This window comes from Chironomus tepperi, unplaced genomic scaffold, assembly GCF_022539635.2.
Source record: "Chironomus tepperi strain 1889 unplaced genomic scaffold, CSIRO-AGI_Ctep_v1 contig_486, whole genome shotgun sequence".
Lineage (NCBI taxonomy): Eukaryota > Metazoa > Arthropoda > Insecta > Diptera > Chironomidae > Chironomus > Chironomus tepperi.
This window is the reverse complement of record NW_027226608.1, coordinates 258,670-276,555: the sequence shown is the minus strand read 5'-3', so window position 1 is coordinate 276,555 and position 17,886 is coordinate 258,670. Positions and strand designations below refer to the sequence as shown.

General features: G+C 30.8%; 2 protein-coding genes and 1 long non-coding RNA gene across 7 annotated transcripts; 2 read left to right on the top strand and 1 right to left on the bottom strand.

Moving 5' to 3' along the window:
* Positions 1–2,149: 2,149 nt before the first annotated feature.
* Positions 2,150–4,606, bottom strand: LOC139099798 (uncharacterized). Its single transcript, XR_011545365.1, has 3 exons — positions 4,081–4,606; positions 3,940–3,976; positions 2,150–2,924 (listed from the first exon to the last, which is right to left on the bottom strand). It is a non-coding gene; the product is annotated as an uncharacterized lncRNA (long non-coding RNA).
* LOC139099793 (uncharacterized) lies at positions 4,147–11,958 on the top strand. 3 transcript variants are annotated; one of them, XM_070652317.1, is made up of 3 exons: positions 4,147–4,548; positions 10,867–11,269; positions 11,599–11,958. In XM_070652317.1, exons 2-3 carry the CDS (start codon positions 10,997–10,999, stop codon positions 11,704–11,706), a joined length of 381 nt encoding a protein of 126 aa, XP_070508418.1. In that variant the 5' UTR covers positions 4,147–4,548; positions 10,867–10,996; the 3' UTR covers positions 11,707–11,958. The 3 variants fall into 3 exon arrangements, with proteins under 3 accessions (XP_070508418.1, XP_070508417.1, XP_070508419.1); XM_070652316.1 differs by lacking the exon at positions 4,147–4,548 and adding an exon at positions 5,938–6,252; XM_070652318.1 differs by lacking the exon at positions 4,147–4,548 and adding an exon at positions 7,248–10,120.
* Positions 11,959–13,845: 1,887 nt separating this feature from the next.
* DEF8 (differentially expressed in FDCP 8 homolog) lies at positions 13,846–17,160 on the top strand. Of its 3 annotated transcripts, none has more exons than XM_070652306.1 (3): positions 13,846–14,023; positions 15,234–16,396; positions 16,800–17,160. In XM_070652306.1, the coding sequence occupies exons 2-3, from the start codon at positions 15,374–15,376 to the stop codon at positions 16,992–16,994; spliced, it is 1,218 nt and encodes a 405-aa protein (XP_070508407.1). In that variant the 5' UTR covers positions 13,846–14,023; positions 15,234–15,373; the 3' UTR covers positions 16,995–17,160. The 3 variants fall into 3 exon arrangements, with proteins under 3 accessions (XP_070508407.1, XP_070508406.1, XP_070508405.1); XM_070652305.1 differs by having other exon boundaries at positions 13,846–14,028; XM_070652304.1 differs by having other exon boundaries at positions 13,846–14,056.
* Positions 17,161–17,886: the final 726 nt, after the last annotated feature.

Sequence of the window (17,886 nt, the reverse complement as noted above, 5' to 3'; positions counted from 1 at the left end):
TTGAATTTTAAAAGGTTTCAAAATCGAAAGAAGATTTAAAATGTTTCAAAATTAAAAATTGAAATTTTTAATATTTTAAAATATTGAAATTTTTTTTAAATATTCTTGTAAATTTCAAAATTTTTAAAAATCTGTTTGAAAATTTTAATTTTATTTAAATTTCAAACAAATTCAATTTTTATTAATTTTATAAGATTGAAATTTTTTTCAAAAATTTTTAATTTTCAATTTTTTAAAAATTTTAATTTTTTAAAAAAAATCGAAATTTTTAAATTTTTTAAATTTTGAAAATTGAAATTTTTAAATTTTATTAATTTTTAAAATTAAAATTTTTAAAATTTTCAAAATTGAAAGTTTTAAAAATTCAAAAATTTTAAATTATCAAACCCTAACTCTCCTAAATTAAAATATAATCCTTTTTCCAATATTAATCCAAAATTTTTATTTACAAAATTTATTTACAAAATTCTTATTTTTTCAACCTCCCTAAGTTGAGTTTGTATGGTGCCTTAAAGAATTCTTAATGACTAGAACCACTCTAATCACATAAAAAATTAATAAAAAAATTAAGAATGAAAAAGATTTTTATTAATTAAAATAAACTAATAGAAATGAAAAATTAATTAAAAAAATGATAGAAAAGTGTGTTGTGTTAAAAAAGTAAAAATTTATTTGAAAATTGAAAAAAAAAATTAAAAAAGTTTGACTAACTTTTAAAAAAATGTTAAATTAAAAAAGGATTTACTTGATTTTAAGAAGTTCGATCAAAAAATTGAAAAAATTGCGAGAAAAATCACCGAAAAAAAAGACAAAAAAAATTTCATCGCACGTTCTTAACTTGCTAATTTTTTTTGGGTAAAACCCGGAAAATTAAAATTGGTGAAATTTGTCAATTTTTTCTCAAAATACATAAATAAATAATGAACTAAGTCACAATGTAAAATTTAATAGGATTTATTCAATTAATAAACACGAAAAACAAAAAAAAAAATATTAATGATTCAAAAAAATAAAATTTGCATTTTTAATTAAAATTTCAGGCTTTTTTTGAAAAAATTTTTGTCGTTAAAATTCAAATTATTTTTTTCAATTTTTTTTTAAATTTTCAAAATTGAAACATTTTTTGAAATTAAATTTTTTTATATTTAATTTAATTATTTAAATTTTTTTTTTAAATTATTTATCGTTAAAATTCAAATTATTTTTGACCGTTATTTTTAATTTTTCTTAGTAACGTATATTTTTATTTTAAAGTAAGTTTAGTTCGAAATTTTTGAATTTTTCGACAGTCTAATGTGGAAAAACTCGAATTTGAGACTGTCACACTCTGATATTCAGGTGCAGCATGGGGTAAGGGTGCTTGAGACTGAGGCCAAGACCAACCAGTCCTAATCTAGACTCCAAAGTCCACTCAAACCTGGAATTTTGGAGTCAATTCCATTAATTTTTAGAAAAAAAAAAAATCAATTTACAGGGACAAATCAAAGGTAAGGGTAAGGTACAGGAGGTTACAGTAAGGTACAGTAAGGTACCTTTGGGTACCTACAACTACACCCCCTTAATCCCACCAATCCATCCCCAAATTCATCTTCAATTCAAAAACATTCAAAAACATCATCAAATCAGCTGTGTGCTGTGCTGCCAAGAGTGCATGAAATAATATTTACAAAAATAAGCAGCACAAAATACACAAAAAAATTGACATTATCTAATGACATATTTCATAAGTAGTAAACAAGCAATCAACAAGATCCACCAAGACAACAAAACGCACAAATAAAAAGGTGCTAAATAAAAAATTTGAACGGTCAAAAGCAGCTGGAGCCATGCGAAATAACAATCGTGGACGTCAATCTGATATCAATTTATGGGAGTTGTGCAGGTGTGGGCAACCTGTGTGGTGCGGGGTCTTTTTGTGGTTAGAATTGACTATAATCGTACATGACACACGGTTCATGGCATTTTTGTCGGCAGCAGTGCAGTTGTGGGCAACTTGTGTGCCAAGGAACACTATTGTGGCTAGCCTTGACTGAAACCGTACATGACATAGGGTTCATGACCAAACTAGAGTGCCACAGCCCACAATATGGACAAAACTGATTACAAGTAAGCCCAGAGATGGGCATCCTGTGTGTCACGGCACAGTGTGTCAATTAAAATGTCACATTAGAGTCTCACGGTCCACAGTATGGACAACATTGGCTAAAATTCAGTCCAGAGATGGACAACCTACGTGTCACGACACAGTGCGTCGCTTAAAATGCCACATTAGAGTCTCACGGTCCACAAAATGTACCAACACTGATTAATAGTCAATCCAGAGGTGGACAACCTATGTGTCACGGCACAGTGCATCGCCAAAATGCCATACTGGAGTGTTACAGTCCACAGTATGGACAATACTGACTGAAAGTCCCAAAAATTCCACAAACCGTATTCCATGTGCGATTTTGATTGAGGCACACCCTTTAGGTGTTACCACAGCACACAGGTTGTCCATCACTGAAATTATTTATAAACATCAAATATGAATCAACAGAACAAATAATAAAAAAAAAAAATTATTGTCAATTTTATCACGTTTTGTCAATTTTTTTAAAGGAGATAATCAGACGACCGACACTCACTAATTATAGTTAGCAGCATCAACTTTTGTTGCTCAATGTGTTTTTTTTTTGTGTGCTGTTGTCAAGCTGGAAATTGTTGTTGTTGTACATTTTCTTGCGAATTTTTTATTTTTGTAAATGCTGTAGCGTGTGCTTAAAAAGTCATTTAGTCATGCTTTCTATATTACGAATATGTAGATTATGAACGCATGTTGAGGTAAACAATGGCAATGCCGGGATGATAAATTGATCACGTTTTTTATTTTTTTTGGGATATATGTTGTGGATTTTTTGTGGGTTAAGGTGAGAGACTTTCGTCTGGAATTTATGTGAATAATATGAAGGTTAGTGGGTTAACCCGGGTAGTCATGAGTTAGTACTTCATTACTTTGAAGAATCAATCTTCATTACTTTGACGAAGAAGACCGAAGACCGAAGACCAAACGCCGAAGAACCGAAGACAATATGCCGAAGAAGACCGAAGAACTGAAGACAATATGCCGAAGAAGACCGAAGAACCGAAGACAATATGCCGAAGAAGACCGAAGAACCGAAGACAATATGCCGAAGAAGACCGAAGAACCGAAGACAATATGCCGAAGAAGACAGAAGAACCGAAGACAATATGCCGAAGAAGACAGAAGAACCGAAGACAATATGCCGAAGAAGACCGAAGATCCGAAGACAATATGACGAAGATGACCGACGAACCCAAATTCCCATTTCTGCAAAGTGACAAAGTTCATCGACATAACAATAAACTTTATTTTGTTTACTATTCCATACTTGGCTCTTGGCTCAGCTGACATATTTTTATATTGAACATTTTTCATGTTGTTATCAGTTCTGTTTACATTTTATAATTCGTGTCAATTTGCTTGAACAAATTTCGAAACAAAAAGCAAGAAGAAGATGAGGAATGAGACTGAAAGTAGGAATGAAAAATAAGTGAGAGGAAGGCTGTGCTGCAGATGTTGGAGGTTTTTGAGAGTTAATTAGTCTTCTTCGGCATATTGTCTTCGGTTCTTCGGTCTTCTTCGGCATATTGTCTTCGGTTCTTTGGTTTTCTTCGGCATATTGTCTTCGGTTCTTCGATCTTCTTCGGCATATTGTCTTCGGTTCTTCGGTCTTGTTCGGCATATTGTCTTCGGTTCTTCGGTCTTCTTCGTCATATTGTCTTCGGTTCTTCGGTCTTCTTCGTCATATTGTCTTCGGTTCTTCGGTCATCTTCGGCATATTGTCTTCGGTTCTTCGGACTTCTTCGGTATGTTGTCTTCGGTTCTTTAGTTCTTTCAAAGTATTGAATCTTTAAGAAATCTTAAAAAAATTGTACCAAAATTTTGCACATCACCCGATGCTTCCCTGGGTATCTAAAACAGAAAAAAACACAATATCTTATCTCTCAATTTCTCAATTTTTACTTCATGTACTCATTCTCCGCTCACACAAAATTATTTCTCACATTTTCACTTACCTGCTGACTGGCCGTTTCATGTTCACATCTTTCTCCTGTTGCCAATCAGTCTCACGCGATCGTCGTGCACAATGGAGTAAAATAAGACACAAAAAAAAATCTTTAAATTAAATTCTCAAATTCTCATTAAATGAAAGTAAAAAGTTGATAAAATCATGAAAATCGTCCAAAAAGTTGTAAAAATTTGACAAAAAAAGTCAAATTAAATGTTAAAAAAAAAAACTGTAAAAAAAAGAGAATTTAAAAAGCAACCACGAAGCAGAAGATAGACGAAGGAAAAGGTCCACGACCACCAAGTGAGAGAAATTGTCATAAATTTCTCTCACAACTCTCCCAAAAAATTGTTGTTGTTGTTGTTGCAGCAGTTTCAACTTTTTTTTTATTTTGTAAATAAAAACAACGAAAAAATTTCAAATTTTTTTTAGTCAATTTTTCGACTTGATTTGACTATAAATGATGAATTTTCGGGTAAGTAATGTGAAAATTGTGGAAAATTTTGTGAAAATATTGGAAAATTTTGACTTATTTTGAATTGAAAAACGTAAACAAAAAAATTGAATTTTTTTTTTTTTTATTTTTTGAGAGCAAAAAAATCTCTCCGAATTGTTGTTGTTGTTTTTGTATTCATCGTCGATTCTGTTTTGTGACTGTCTGTACAGTGAGGTTTAAGAATAGAAAGAAGAAAGAACACAAAAAGGAAGTTTCTCATTTTTTTTTCAATAATTTTTTAAATGTTTCTCTCGTGGACGTGAATTATTTGCGTTAAGAAGGAAATTAAAAGCAATTGAGACTGAAAAATGATGACAAAAAAATTATTGAAATAATTTGAATTTTAGTGAGGGATGGAATTAGTTTGATTTGAAATTTTGACAGTGAATTTTTGATTTGTTATTTAAGATTAAAAAGTTGATTTATTGCCGTTGTGTAAAGTTAAATTATTTTTGTGATAAGTTTGTTAATTATTGAATTTTAAATATTTTTTAAAAAAAAATTTGAAAAATTAAATTAAATATTTATAATTTAATAGTTTATAATTTTAAAAAGTTTTTAAATTAAAAAATCTTAGAAATTTTTAAAAAGTTTAAAAAATTTGAAAATTAAAGAAATTTAAAAATTAAAGAAATTTTTGGAATTTTAAAAATTTCAAAATTCTAAAATTACAAAAAATAAAATTCAAAACAATTTTTAAAAAAAGTTTCAAAATTAAAAAGAATTTCAAAATTTAAATTTAAAAATCAAAATTTAAAACAAGTTTTCAATAAAAAAAAGACAAATTTGAAAAAACAAAATTGAAAAAACAAAATTGAAAAATTTGGAATTATGAAAATTCAAAAGAAAATTTAAGTTTTTTTTTTAAATTTTTTGAAATTTAAGAAGTTTAAAGAAGGTTTAAAGTTTAAAATAATCTAAAAAAAGACTTCATTTTTTAGAAACTCTTGAAATCCTAAAGAAGTACAAAAAATCTCAAAAGTGCCAAAAGTTGCATAAATTGTTAAGTTTTTAAAATTGAAAGAAACAAAAAAATCTTTGAAAAATAGCAAAACATTAAAAAAAAAAGTTTAAGAAATGAAAAGTCTGCACAGTTCGAAGTGAAAATTGCAAAATAAAATTGATAAAATCATAATAATATTTGAAAATTGACTGAAAGTTAAAAATTTGAAAGGTATTAAAAAGTTTGACAATTTTAAAAAGATTTAAAAATTAAAAAAGTTTGAAAAATTTAAAAAAATTCGACAACATTGAAGAATTCAAATAAATTTTAAAAATTTTTAAATTTGAAAATTTGAGAATTTGAAAAATTCAAAAAAAATTGAAAAATCCAAAAAAGATTTGAAAATTTAAAAAGTTTAAAAAGTAAAAAAAATTTAAAAGATTAAAAAAGTTAAAATTGCTTAAAAAAATTAATACAAAGTCGATATTAAATCTCAAATTCCAATTTACGTCATAAAAATTGGCTTTATTGTAAGATCAACAAATTGCAATAATTCAGTTCCAAAACTTTCAAACTCAGCAACTTCAAAGTGGTTAAAAAAAGTTCAATTAAATCAAATTTCACAAATCAAAAAAGCTTCAAACCCTAAAAAAAACTCACAAAAAATTCCATTTAAAAAGCCAAAAAAAAAAGTATATTTCAAAGTATTAACAACCTTGAAGTGTTCAATTAAAAAGAATGTAAGTGAAATTTTTTTATTAATTTAAATTTACGATTCTAAAAATTGTTTCTTGATTGTGAAATTTCTCTCGATGACTCATCCAAAATATTGTAATTCTTTATTACAATTTTTTCTTTATTTTAAATTGATTATTTTGTCATCTGACGTAGATTGTATGACTTGTAATGGGATCATGGGGGTAGGCAAGGAGAAAGGGGGCATTGGGTTCATTAGGGGACACGGTCGGGCTATGCCTCTGAATGGTACAGCTTGACTGTTCAGTTAGTATGTTACAGAATAGTGAACTTTCCATCAAATTGAAGAATTCAGCATAAATAACTGCTGCAGTTCAACTGCATGCTCAGTAACATGTTTAGTGGGGAAGGTGGGCGATGGAAGAAGGTCGGAGGTAGCTTTCCCCAACTCTGCACGCTGCATGACCCAGGGTATGTCAATGCAACGTACCTATCCACAATTTGTGAGTCGCGAATCACTCAAACCGAGTTGGTGTGACTAGAAACAGCGAAAAATCAACTAAACAAGGCATTCCCTGGGATCGAGTCCGGGAGTCCGACTTCCTAACCATCTAGACTATGGCTGATTTTTCGATGCATGTCTATGAATTTACCAGAGTGTCCAAAAACGTAATTTTCAGGGTATTTTATAGATTCCGAACATTCCCAAAAACAATTGATTCTGACTGCAAGGTCAACCCTCCTTATCTCCAACCTTGACCTTCCCCTGTCACTCTAGTAACTCCAATATTCTTCCCTATTTATTAATTCCCTTACTAAATCATCTGACTTAATTGATGACTCAGATTCAAATTTGTCATTCATTATTTGTAACTATTTTCTCATAGTTAAATGTAACTTAATACAGCAAATTAAAAAAAAAAATGTAAATAAATGTAATTTTCCATTATGAAAGCCTGAATGCACTTTTATAGTCTTTATGCAGCTTCTGACTTAGTTTGAGATTTTCCCACAATTTTTTATTTGGAAATGAAATATTCAAGGTTAAGGAAATATTTTTGTTGGATAAATTAGCTGATTTTTGAGAATTTAAAATAATTAAAATTGTAGAAGGAAGTTGGGGAAAATTAAGGAAGTCAAAAAGCTGACGAAACATGAAAAAAGTCAATGTCAGGCTTTTCCTAAGTGTATCTATCCCTCAGCTACAATACTGTTCCATTTTCGAAGTGTACGACCATTCCAGCCATAAACTTAACTGGCATACTTTAATACTTAGTTGTATGTATGCTTAAGGACGTCCTGAACTGAATCTGTGTCTCAGATGAGTCAGATACGGACTTAATATCACTTACAGAGGGGTTGTTGAGGGATCAAGCTTTACGTCCCCCTAGAGCATTTAACAGCCTTTTTCCATCAACTGACACAAAATTACCTCAAACACAAGCCAGTGTCCTTACTCTAATTCGTGCCTTAAAACTTAAAAATCCATTTAATTCTGCCTTAACTGTCCACGACCCAATATATCACCCGATAAATTCGTGATCAGCACTAAATTAATTTCACCAATTTTTCTATTTTAAACCAAGTTCAAAATTCAACAAAAATCCACGTCAAATTGTCGATAAAAATAAAGAAAAAAGTCATTTGAAACTATTAAAACATAATCAAAATTCTATTTGTGCATCAAGCATCAACAATAGAAGTTATCAACAAGTAGAACAAGCAGCTTGGTCGTTAATTGAATATAATTAAATTGCTCATACAAGTCTGACTCAATCGCACTTGTTGTTGTTGTCGAATTTCCTCATAATTTTTCTAACTTTTTTGAGCTTGTAAACAGGTTCATGATGACTTCCGTTTTGGCACTAGACTGTTGATTTTCGAGGAGAAATGAGGAAGTGCAATTTTGAGATTTTGTGAATGTTTTTGGTGCTTTACGTTATTCTAAAATTAGAAAATTGATAAAAAAAGCTATTTTGAGGGAGCTTTGTCAACTTGGGTGTGGCGCTTGAGGGGTTCAAAGGTGGAAATGCTGTCAGTTGAGCTGTGTCTTAATGTCATAAATCGGTTAAATAATTCTAAATCCAACCCTAAGCCTATGAGACGCAACTATGATGCTGGAATTGAACTGAATACATGAAGTCTTAGTCAGAGTTGGCAGAACTCCAATGTCGAGACGCGAAGGGAGTCCAGACTCCAGTAGAGGCACCTATTTGGACTTTTAGAGTCCGGACTCTCAAATTCCTGCCAATTCTGACTCAGATTCACGTGTCAACCTGTGCTATGCAAGGGTTTCTCGATACCGAGTCTATAGTCTTGACGCATTCTCGAAATTGAGGCTTCGAGAAAACTTAGTGCTATGAGATGGGAAGGGGGCATATTGTTAATGAATCCAAAGATTCAGTCTCAAACCGACGTAATTCTAAAATAATACTGTATTCCAATTGCTTATGGTCTCAATAAGAGTTAGAGTCACGGTAAACCTATAGTTGGATTTTGGTGAGGGGTTAAGGGATCTGCGGGAATTGAGATCGATTATGGCACCAATCAGGGTCAGAGTCATGTCGCTCTACGGTTGGACTTTTGATCACATACTACGTAATTGAGATTATGGCAAGAATGGAGTTGGAGGGTCGACAGGACGAAAAAGTCCATGTTAAGCACATTTGATCCCCAAAAAATTCCAAACAGCTTCCAAAAACCCTAAAAAAACCCATAAAATCACCTCAACTTCTAACAACCTCAACAAATAAAAATTCCCAATATCAAAAAACGTGCAAAAAGTCGTTCATTAATCCTCAATTCAATTAACGCGCAAAATACAGCACATATATCCAAAAACAGCAACAAGTTCAATAACAAATCATTTATTTTTCTCTCATTTATTCTACATTTAATGAACTTCAAATTGTGCATCGACGTTGATGTGCACATGTGACTTGTGTGTGATGAGAAGAAGTTTTTTAAAGTCATAGCTCGACAACTTCGAATGTGTATTTGTGTGACGATCGTCGATTGAGCGACGAGAGAGCAGTAACACACAACAACAACAACAAAAATAATGTGCAATGAGGAAAAAATAATAAAATTTCCACAAGGTCAAGTGCAACATTTATAATTAGAAGTTTGTCATTTTTGCGAGTCGTGTTTCGCGTTTACAATTTCATACATTTCTCGGGCAATTGTAAGCACGTAGCACGTTGGAGGTGCAATGAAACTTTTTTTTCTATGTTTCCGGATAATTTTGAGGGTTTTTTGGGAATTATTTGCATTAGTTTTTGGGACACTCATGAGCAGTGCTGTTCAACCTTTTTTGTGTTATGGTACATCTAAGTGACATGCAATGACTAAAACCACATGCAACATGCAGTTTTTGGCATTTTCAGACAAATTTGGCTTCAAACTAGTGTCCTACAGCCCTCAGGTTGCCCCCTCCTGCCCTAAACTAGTGTTGTGCAACCTTTTTTGATCCATGACACACTTTGATTGATCGTCGCAACCAAAATACCATGCAACATGGCATCACATCATAACATGACACGGTTCATGGCATTTTCCGACTAAATTCGACTTCACACTTGTATGTCACGTCACAAAAGCTGTCCATCAGTGGTACTCAACCTTTATTGTGGCACGATCCATCTTGGTAGCATACTACAATCAAAACTAGACACAAAATGCAGTTCATGACACTTCCAAGTCAATTTGACACCACAAGTGACAGTGATGGACAACTTTTGTGTCACGTCACACTTGTCGCAGCACATACGTTGCCCACAACTCCTCTTAAACCTCCAATTATTCCCACAATATCCACAATACCTCAATTTTGCATCTTAAAATCAATTCAAAATAATCAAAAATCTGTGAATCTGAAATCTGTGATAGGGAACTGAACGCTTGTTAGCCTAGGTCAGTAATGAAGATTTTTTTTTAATGTTGTGAGAAGTCTCTCGTGACTTTATTTTGAATCTTTTTTTTTACGTAATTTTTATGAGCTGCTGTTGCTGTTTTTTTTTGCTTTCTTTTTTTTGCGCGTTGCTTGTATTTTGATGCGTAAAAATTGCTTTTAAATTAAAGTCAATGCGTCATTTGATACGGATTGTTATGCAGTTATGAGGTGAATTGTGAAATTTGGAGTTTTATACGCAGTAGAGCGGGTAGGGGACGTAAGGAAGTCATGTAATGGTCTACTTTGACAGTTGAAATTTTAAAAATACTCAAAGTTTTTCATAAAATTCAAAAAATTCAAAAAAAAAATTTTTAAAAATTTTAAAAACATCCAAAAAAATTAAAAAAATTGAAACTTAAAAAAATTAAAAAAATTGAAAATTAAAAAAAAAATAAAATTTTAAAATTAAAAAAATTACAATTTCAAATTCAAAAAATTAAAATTCAAACTTTTACAAAATTAAATTTCAAAATTTAAAAACATTAAAAACTGAAATTCCGAAAAATTAAAATTTTAAAAAATGAAAATTTAAGAATGCAAAATTTAAAAATTCGAAAAATTAATACTAAAATTTTTATTTTGTCAAATTTAATTTTTTAAAATTTTATTTTTTATTTAAATTGAAATTAAATTTTTAAAAATTTTAAATTCTAAAAAAACACCAATTTAATTAATTAATTTAAATTTATTTTCTCTTTCATTTCAGATTAATTTGTAATTTCCCCCCAACATCTCCCCCATCCTCCCCCCTCGCACATAAATTAAGTTTAATTTATAATTAAGTTAAATTAAGTTAAATTACAACAAAATTCACATATTTAACAATAAATATAAAAATGGGAGCATCTCATTCAAATACAACAACAACAATATCCACCGCTAAAATAACACGTGATGCACCGACATATAAAAGTGAAACAATAACATCAAATTGGAATGGAAAGTCACAAGAGATTAAGTCACATGAGAGTTTTAAGGCACCGGAACCGCCAAAATTAAAAGGAATTTTAAAAAATAAAGAAATGGTTAAAATTGAGCGGCGACCGCAGAAAATTGTTGAACTTTATATACAGAAGGGTGATCAGTGGACTGTGCTGAGGGTGAATGAGGTGAGAAATTTAAAAAATTTTGAATTTTAAAAAGCCGTTACAAAATTTCAAAAATTTTAAAAACATAAAAAAAAAAATTTAAAAAATTAAAAAAATTGCCAAAAATGTTAAAAACAATTTTAAATAATTTAAATCCATTGAAAATTCAAATTTAAAAAAAACCGTTAAAATTTTAAATTTTTAAAAATTTTCAAAAATGTTAAAATTGTTTAAAATATTGGAAAATGACAAAAAAATTAAAAAATTTTTTTAAAAAAACTTAAAAAGTGCGAAAAAAAATAATTCAAATCTTAAAAAACCGTTAAAATTTCAAATTTTTCCATTTCCAGGAAGAAGCAGAGCTCAAAAAGCGCGAACTAAAAGGCGACAAAACAATCAAACGAATTTATGTAAAACCCGTGCATGACACAACGTTCCTTCACTTTAAAGCCATCTAATTTACACACAAATCAAGTCTGCATGACCCCAAAATGAGATGTGAACTTTAACTATAGCTGATTATGGACAAACAACAAAAAAGTATTTTCTTAATGATGAATTTTGGAAAATTTTATCTCAAGACAAAAAACACAAAAAGTTTCCTTAAACGATTTTACTATTATGACTAATGTTTTAAAATAAATGAAAAAAAGAAAAGAAAAATAAGATAAAAAATATATTTTTTATATATTTTTAACAAGAAATTGAAATGAATTGTGTTTTTATTGATTATTGATACTTTGACACAGGGTACCCCACCCCCTTCCCCCATCTCGTCTCACCATTCCTTATTTGCAACAATCTCTCCCGCAACAATCTGGCGTCAGACCAGCGTCACGCTGACATTTAATCCGAAAATTGAACCAATTCAGAGTCACGTCGACCTGAGATCGGATTATTGATCGATTACCAGATTACCCGTGTTCAGGTGTCTGGAATAAGTGCAAAATTCATTGTTAGAGATGTAACCAAATCTCACCCAATCTACACCCTTCTAGACTCCTAAGAGCGATAAGTAATAAGTGAACGGACCCTTTTATGGACCAATTATACTCAAACTATGCTTCACGATGCCATAATACAGATGAGAAGTTAAACAACTTACATTAATTCTGACTGTTAGATGTAAAACTGCAATAGAAATATCTATGAACTGCATAGAAACCCTACAGAGCAGAAAAACACTCAAACAGCACAATGTGCTTGGTATGATACCACAATGTCGCAGTATTAAAGGCCTGCTATACAATCAGGTCTTCAGGTATCAAATTGAAGCATCAAATAGTAAAAAATTGCATAATTTAAGCTATTTTCAAGCATTATTGTTGATGATTTGGCTGTTATTACGACTGATGCGATCCTAAATCATACTTGGACTCACTTGATTGACACATTATTGTCCCTAATTCAAAATACATTGTTCCTTCATATATTACCCACCCCACCAAATACCATATGACAAAACATATTATTTTCCACATCCATCAACAACTCTAACTTCATCATAAAAAGTCTCCAAAATTCACTTCTGTTCTGCAACATTTTCAAAATCACTTATTCAGCCGTCTTCACACATTTTCATGCTTAGATTCTTAGTGTAGTTGAATGTTCTAATACATTGTAGGTGTCAATAAATAATTCAATTGTGATCTTCAGTGTGATTGACTGCTGAACAATATTGTTTGATTTATTTGTGGGCGATGTTGTTGATTTTATTGTAAGTAATACAAATTGGATATGGATTTGACGTCATGTAATGTACATTAAGTGATGATTTTGTACAAGAAGATCTAATAAAGTTGCTGATTTTGCTTGCTTAAATGAATGGAAAGAATTAATTGTGATTTATGATGTTCTTTAATTACTGACTTATTGGAATAATATTTTTGGATGAACTAATAGATACAGTCAGAAAACTGCAGAAAATGCAAGTCTGTGGTTCGTGTACTCAAAATCTATTCCAATTCTGCCCTAAATTGAAGTGCAAAGAGCCTCGGCTACTAACGGTGATCTTAGTCAAAATAGGACTTAACATGACTAGAATAAAGAATTGACATTAAGTCAACCATCGATGGAATCCGAACGGCAGTCTACCATTCATGACCTTACTGTGATAGCGGAAAAAATCTGTATTACTTACAATGAAATGCCAAGTTAATACCTAAACGTACGGTCGACCTGGGTTACCCGAAGTCTACGTTTCGATTAATTTTCGAAACTAAGAATAGAACCGAGATTTTAACATGGATTGTAAAAGGAGTCGAGACCGAAATAGAGGCTGAGACTATGAGACTGAAATTGAGATTGAGATTGAGACTGAGACTGACTATGAATCCGAGTCCAAGTCCGAGTCCGATTCCGAGTCTGAGTCTGAGTCAAAGTCCGAGTCCATGTTCAAATATGAGTCCAAGTACGATTCCGAGTTCAAGTCTAAGTCCGAATCCTAATCTTAGTCCAAATCAGAGTTCAAATTAGAGTCTAATTTCGAGTCCAAAACTACAAAGCAAACTTCATTTCCTCCACATCCAAAAAAACCGTTATCCGATCACATTCATCACGTTGCTGCTTTCAATACAGTCATTCACTCATTCAGCCGTCTTCACAATCATCAGAATCAGTTGTTCAATGTTTACATAAAATTTATATTCTCACTTTCTGTGTATTTATTTCCTATTTTATAGCAATAATTTAATTTACTTCCATGTGTGATTCATAGCGTATGTGACATTGTTTATTGGATACGACAGTGACTTCCTTATAAGGAATTACATAGTTGTAAGGTGCTTAAAATTGACATAATCGAATAAAGTGAGTGGAAATTAAGGAATTGTGCAATTTTTTGGGTGGATTTTTGGGGAAATTTTGAATATTTTGTGGATTTTTGTGGATTTTTTGGAAAATTGTTCAAAAAATTTGCGAATTTTCGACTTTTTTGAGATAAAATTGACTAAATTCATCAAAACTTTGCATTAGTTGACCAAAAAAGTTGAATAATTTGCAAGATAATCTCATTTATCGTCCACAATGACTTCATCTACATCAACTTAGCGTGACTAATACAATTCTGCTAATTAATCCCCGCAAGATTCATCATTTTAAATAGAATTTTAATTAAAAAAATTACGTCAACAGACCTCAAGGACAAAAACTCGTCGGAATCAAAATATTTATCTTTTAGAGCCAATAAGAACTTTTGAATAAATTGAGGTCAGTGTGATAAAAATATTGTTTACGTGATTCTGGAGTGAAATTTGAGATTTGAGGCTGTTTATTGTGTATTTTGATGGTGATTGTGTGGAGATTTGGGGGAGGATGTGGTGTGTTGGGCTGGGGATGAGTATTGTAGTGTTATAGTGGGTATTGGTTGGGGTATGGACTGGGGAATTAGGTGTTATGGGGTCAGTTGGGTGATTAAGGTTCACAAATTATCCAAATTTCATCAAAAATCCACAAAATTCCTCAAAATTTCACAAAAATTCATCAAAAATTCACAAAATTTCATCAAAAATCCACAAAATTTCATCAAAAATCCACAAAAATTCATCAAAAATCGACAAAATTCCTCAAAATTCCACAAAATTCCATCAAAAATCGACAAAATTCCTCAAAATTCCACAAAATTCCATCAAAAATCCACAAAATTCATCAAAAATCCACAAAATTTCATCAAAAATCCACAAAATTTCATCAAAAATCCACAAAATTCATCAAAAATCCTCAAAAATTCATCAAAAATCCACAAAAAATCTTCAAAAATTCACAAAATTTCATCAAAAATCCACAAAATTTCATCAGAAATCCACAAAAATCCACAAAATTCCTCAAAAATCCACAAAATTTCATCGAAAGTTCACAAAATTTCATTAAAATTCCTCAAAAATCCACAAAATTCACCAAAAATCCACAAAAATTGACCAAAAATTCACAAAATTCTGCAAATTTGACCAAAATTTCGTTGATTTTTACCAATTTTCTCTCATTTTAGCCACAAAATCACATCAATCCCCTCCAAAACCACAAAATCAGCAATAATCTCAACTATATTAAGCTACAACTTTAACTGTCCACTCAGCACCACCAGCAACCCCTCCACAACAACTCCAACCATACCATATCACTCCAACCATGTCAATTCCCGACTCAACGACCCTAACATCCTCAATGATCAGCCGTTCCGAGTCAATAATGTCCTCAGATGTCGACGACGACGTCAAAAACATCTTTAAAGACTACGACCAGCTATCCGAACTGGAACTAGCTGAATCCATCGAAAAATGCAAGTCATTAATCTTCGATTCCGATGAATCAAGTTCCCAGCACAAATGGCTCGTCCGTAAACTCGTCGAACTCCGCTACCGGCACATCCACCTGACATCCGACAAAAAGGATGAAAAATTATCAGAACTGACTGTTTCCGGTCACATATTCAAGTCCAATAAGCAATTACCATCAAAAAGAATATTTTGTGATTTATGTACAAATTGTATATGGATATTCCAGCAGTGCTACACATGCATAAATTGCTCATTTAATGCTCATACAAAATGTGTCAAATACATAACCCGAATATGCTCACACATTATTGTCTGTGAAAAAGGCATACCCGAAAGTCGAATATGTCCTGAAATTGGACTTGCTTTACAGTCTTACCGATGTGCTGAATGTCGTATCCAACTGATGAATAAGCAATTCTATTTAGAACCTCGAAAGTGCCATTATAGTGGACTGTATTTCTGTAAATCATGTCATTGGAATAATTACAGCATAATACCGGCCAACATAACACATAATTGGGATTTTGAACAGCGCCCTGTATCCCGATCAGCACTACAAGAAATTAATCTATTTTATGAACGTCCTGTGATTAAACTTGAAGCTTTAAATCCAAAATTATTTGTTTTTGTACAAAAACTTGGAACGGCAAAGATGAAGCGACTCCAATTGATGGAAATGAAGAAATATTTGGATGTTTGTAAATTTTCATTGGATATGAAGCTTGTTAATAAAATTGTTAATGATCGGAGGTACTTGGTGGAAGGGACTGAGATGTACAGCATTTATGATCTTGTGTGCATTGAAAATTGTAGCTTTTTTGACTTGCTTAGTGGAATTATTAAGAAATTTAGACAACATATCATGGCGTGTGAGGTGAGTTGAGGGTTGATTTTGGGAGGGTATGCTGCCCGGGGTGTCATATGCTACACAACCTGGGATGTCATACCTTACCTTACCCGTGATAATCTACCATAACCGAGATATCATACTCTACCCCAATGGTAGAACCAATCCGACTCTACCTGACCCTGGATAGAACTAATCCGACTCTATATCCCCGGGGTAGAACAATCTGACTCGACCCTATCCTAGGAACCCTTGGGTCCTGACTATCCGCGAGGGTAGGGTAGGATATTCCGAGTAAGACAATGAAGCATATCCCGGGTACGGTAGGGTAGCATAGGATATCCCAGATAGAACCCAAAACTGCCACCAGGACCCTTTCCCAACCCCTAAATTCCCCAAACTATAATTATCAATAATTTCCTTTTTTCAGATTTGCCGGGGTCATGGCTTCATTTGTGAATTTTGTGGTGATTCTCAGCCAATCTTTCCATTTAATGATGGAGTTTATAAGTGTGAGACGTGTAATCATTGCTTCCATCGACCGTGTATAACAGGATTGAGACGGGGATGTCCAAAGTGTGCGAGGATGAAGGAGAAGAAGGAGGTGGGGAATGAAATAAGTTGAATTTTTTTGGGGGAATTGTTTTATTTTTATGAAAATTGAATAAATTATAAAAAGTAAAAAAAAAAAAATTAAAAAAAATGTTTAAAAATAGTTATTTTTATATTCTTAATGCAGTTTATTGGTTTATATTTAAAAATAAACTTAATTTTTTTAATTTGTTTAAAAATGTTTTTTTTTTTTTAATTTTTGCAAACTAATTTAAATTTTTTAAAATTTGAAAACAATTCAAACTTAAAATTTTAAAAAAATTTCAAAATTCAAACTTCACGTTTTTAAATATTTTTTTCAAATTTTTAAATTTTAAATTTTCTACTTTAATTTTTTTTTTCAAATTTCAAATTTTTAAGTTTAAAACTTTTTCACTTTCATATTTGAATCTTTTAAATTCTCAAAATTCAAATAAAAGTAGAAAATTTAAAATTTTTTAAAAAATTTAAAACTCTAAAATATTTTAAAAATTTAAAATTTGAAAAAATTTAAAAAGAATTGAATGAATTTTCAAATTTTTAATAAAGTTTCAAAATTTCAATCTTTTTAAAATTTTCTAATTTATTGGAATTTTAAAACTTTCAAAATTTTCTAATTTTATTTCAATTTTGAATATAAACTTTCAATTTTAAAAATTAAAAAAATTTCAGGTTTTAGAATTTAAAAAAATTTCAATTTTAAAAATTTATTAAAAAATATTGAAAATTTAAAAAATTTAAAAAAAATTTAAAAATTCAAATTTTGAAAATTTAGAAAATTTCAATTTTGAAAATTTAAAAATTTTTTAAAATTAAATTTTTTTTTTGATTTTTTCAAATATTTTTTGACTTTTTTTTTATTTAATTATTTTAAATTATTTTAAAGAATTTTATTATTGAATTTACTTTTTTAAAACTAAAATAAA

Coding starts and splice junctions, on each gene's coding strand:
- LOC139099793 (XM_070652317.1), top strand. CDS start 10,997: ATGGGAGCATCTCATTCAAATACAACAACAACAATATCCACCGCTAAA. Junction 11,270..11,598: donor CTGTGCTGAGGGTGAATGAG/GTGAGAAATTTA, acceptor TTCCATTTCCAG/GAAGAAGCAGAGCTCAAAAA.
- DEF8 (XM_070652306.1), top strand. CDS start 15,374: ATGTCAATTCCCGACTCAACGACCCTAACATCCTCAATGATCAGCCGT. Junction 16,397..16,799: donor AACATATCATGGCGTGTGAG/GTGAGTTGAGGG, acceptor TCCTTTTTTCAG/ATTTGCCGGGGTCATGGCTT.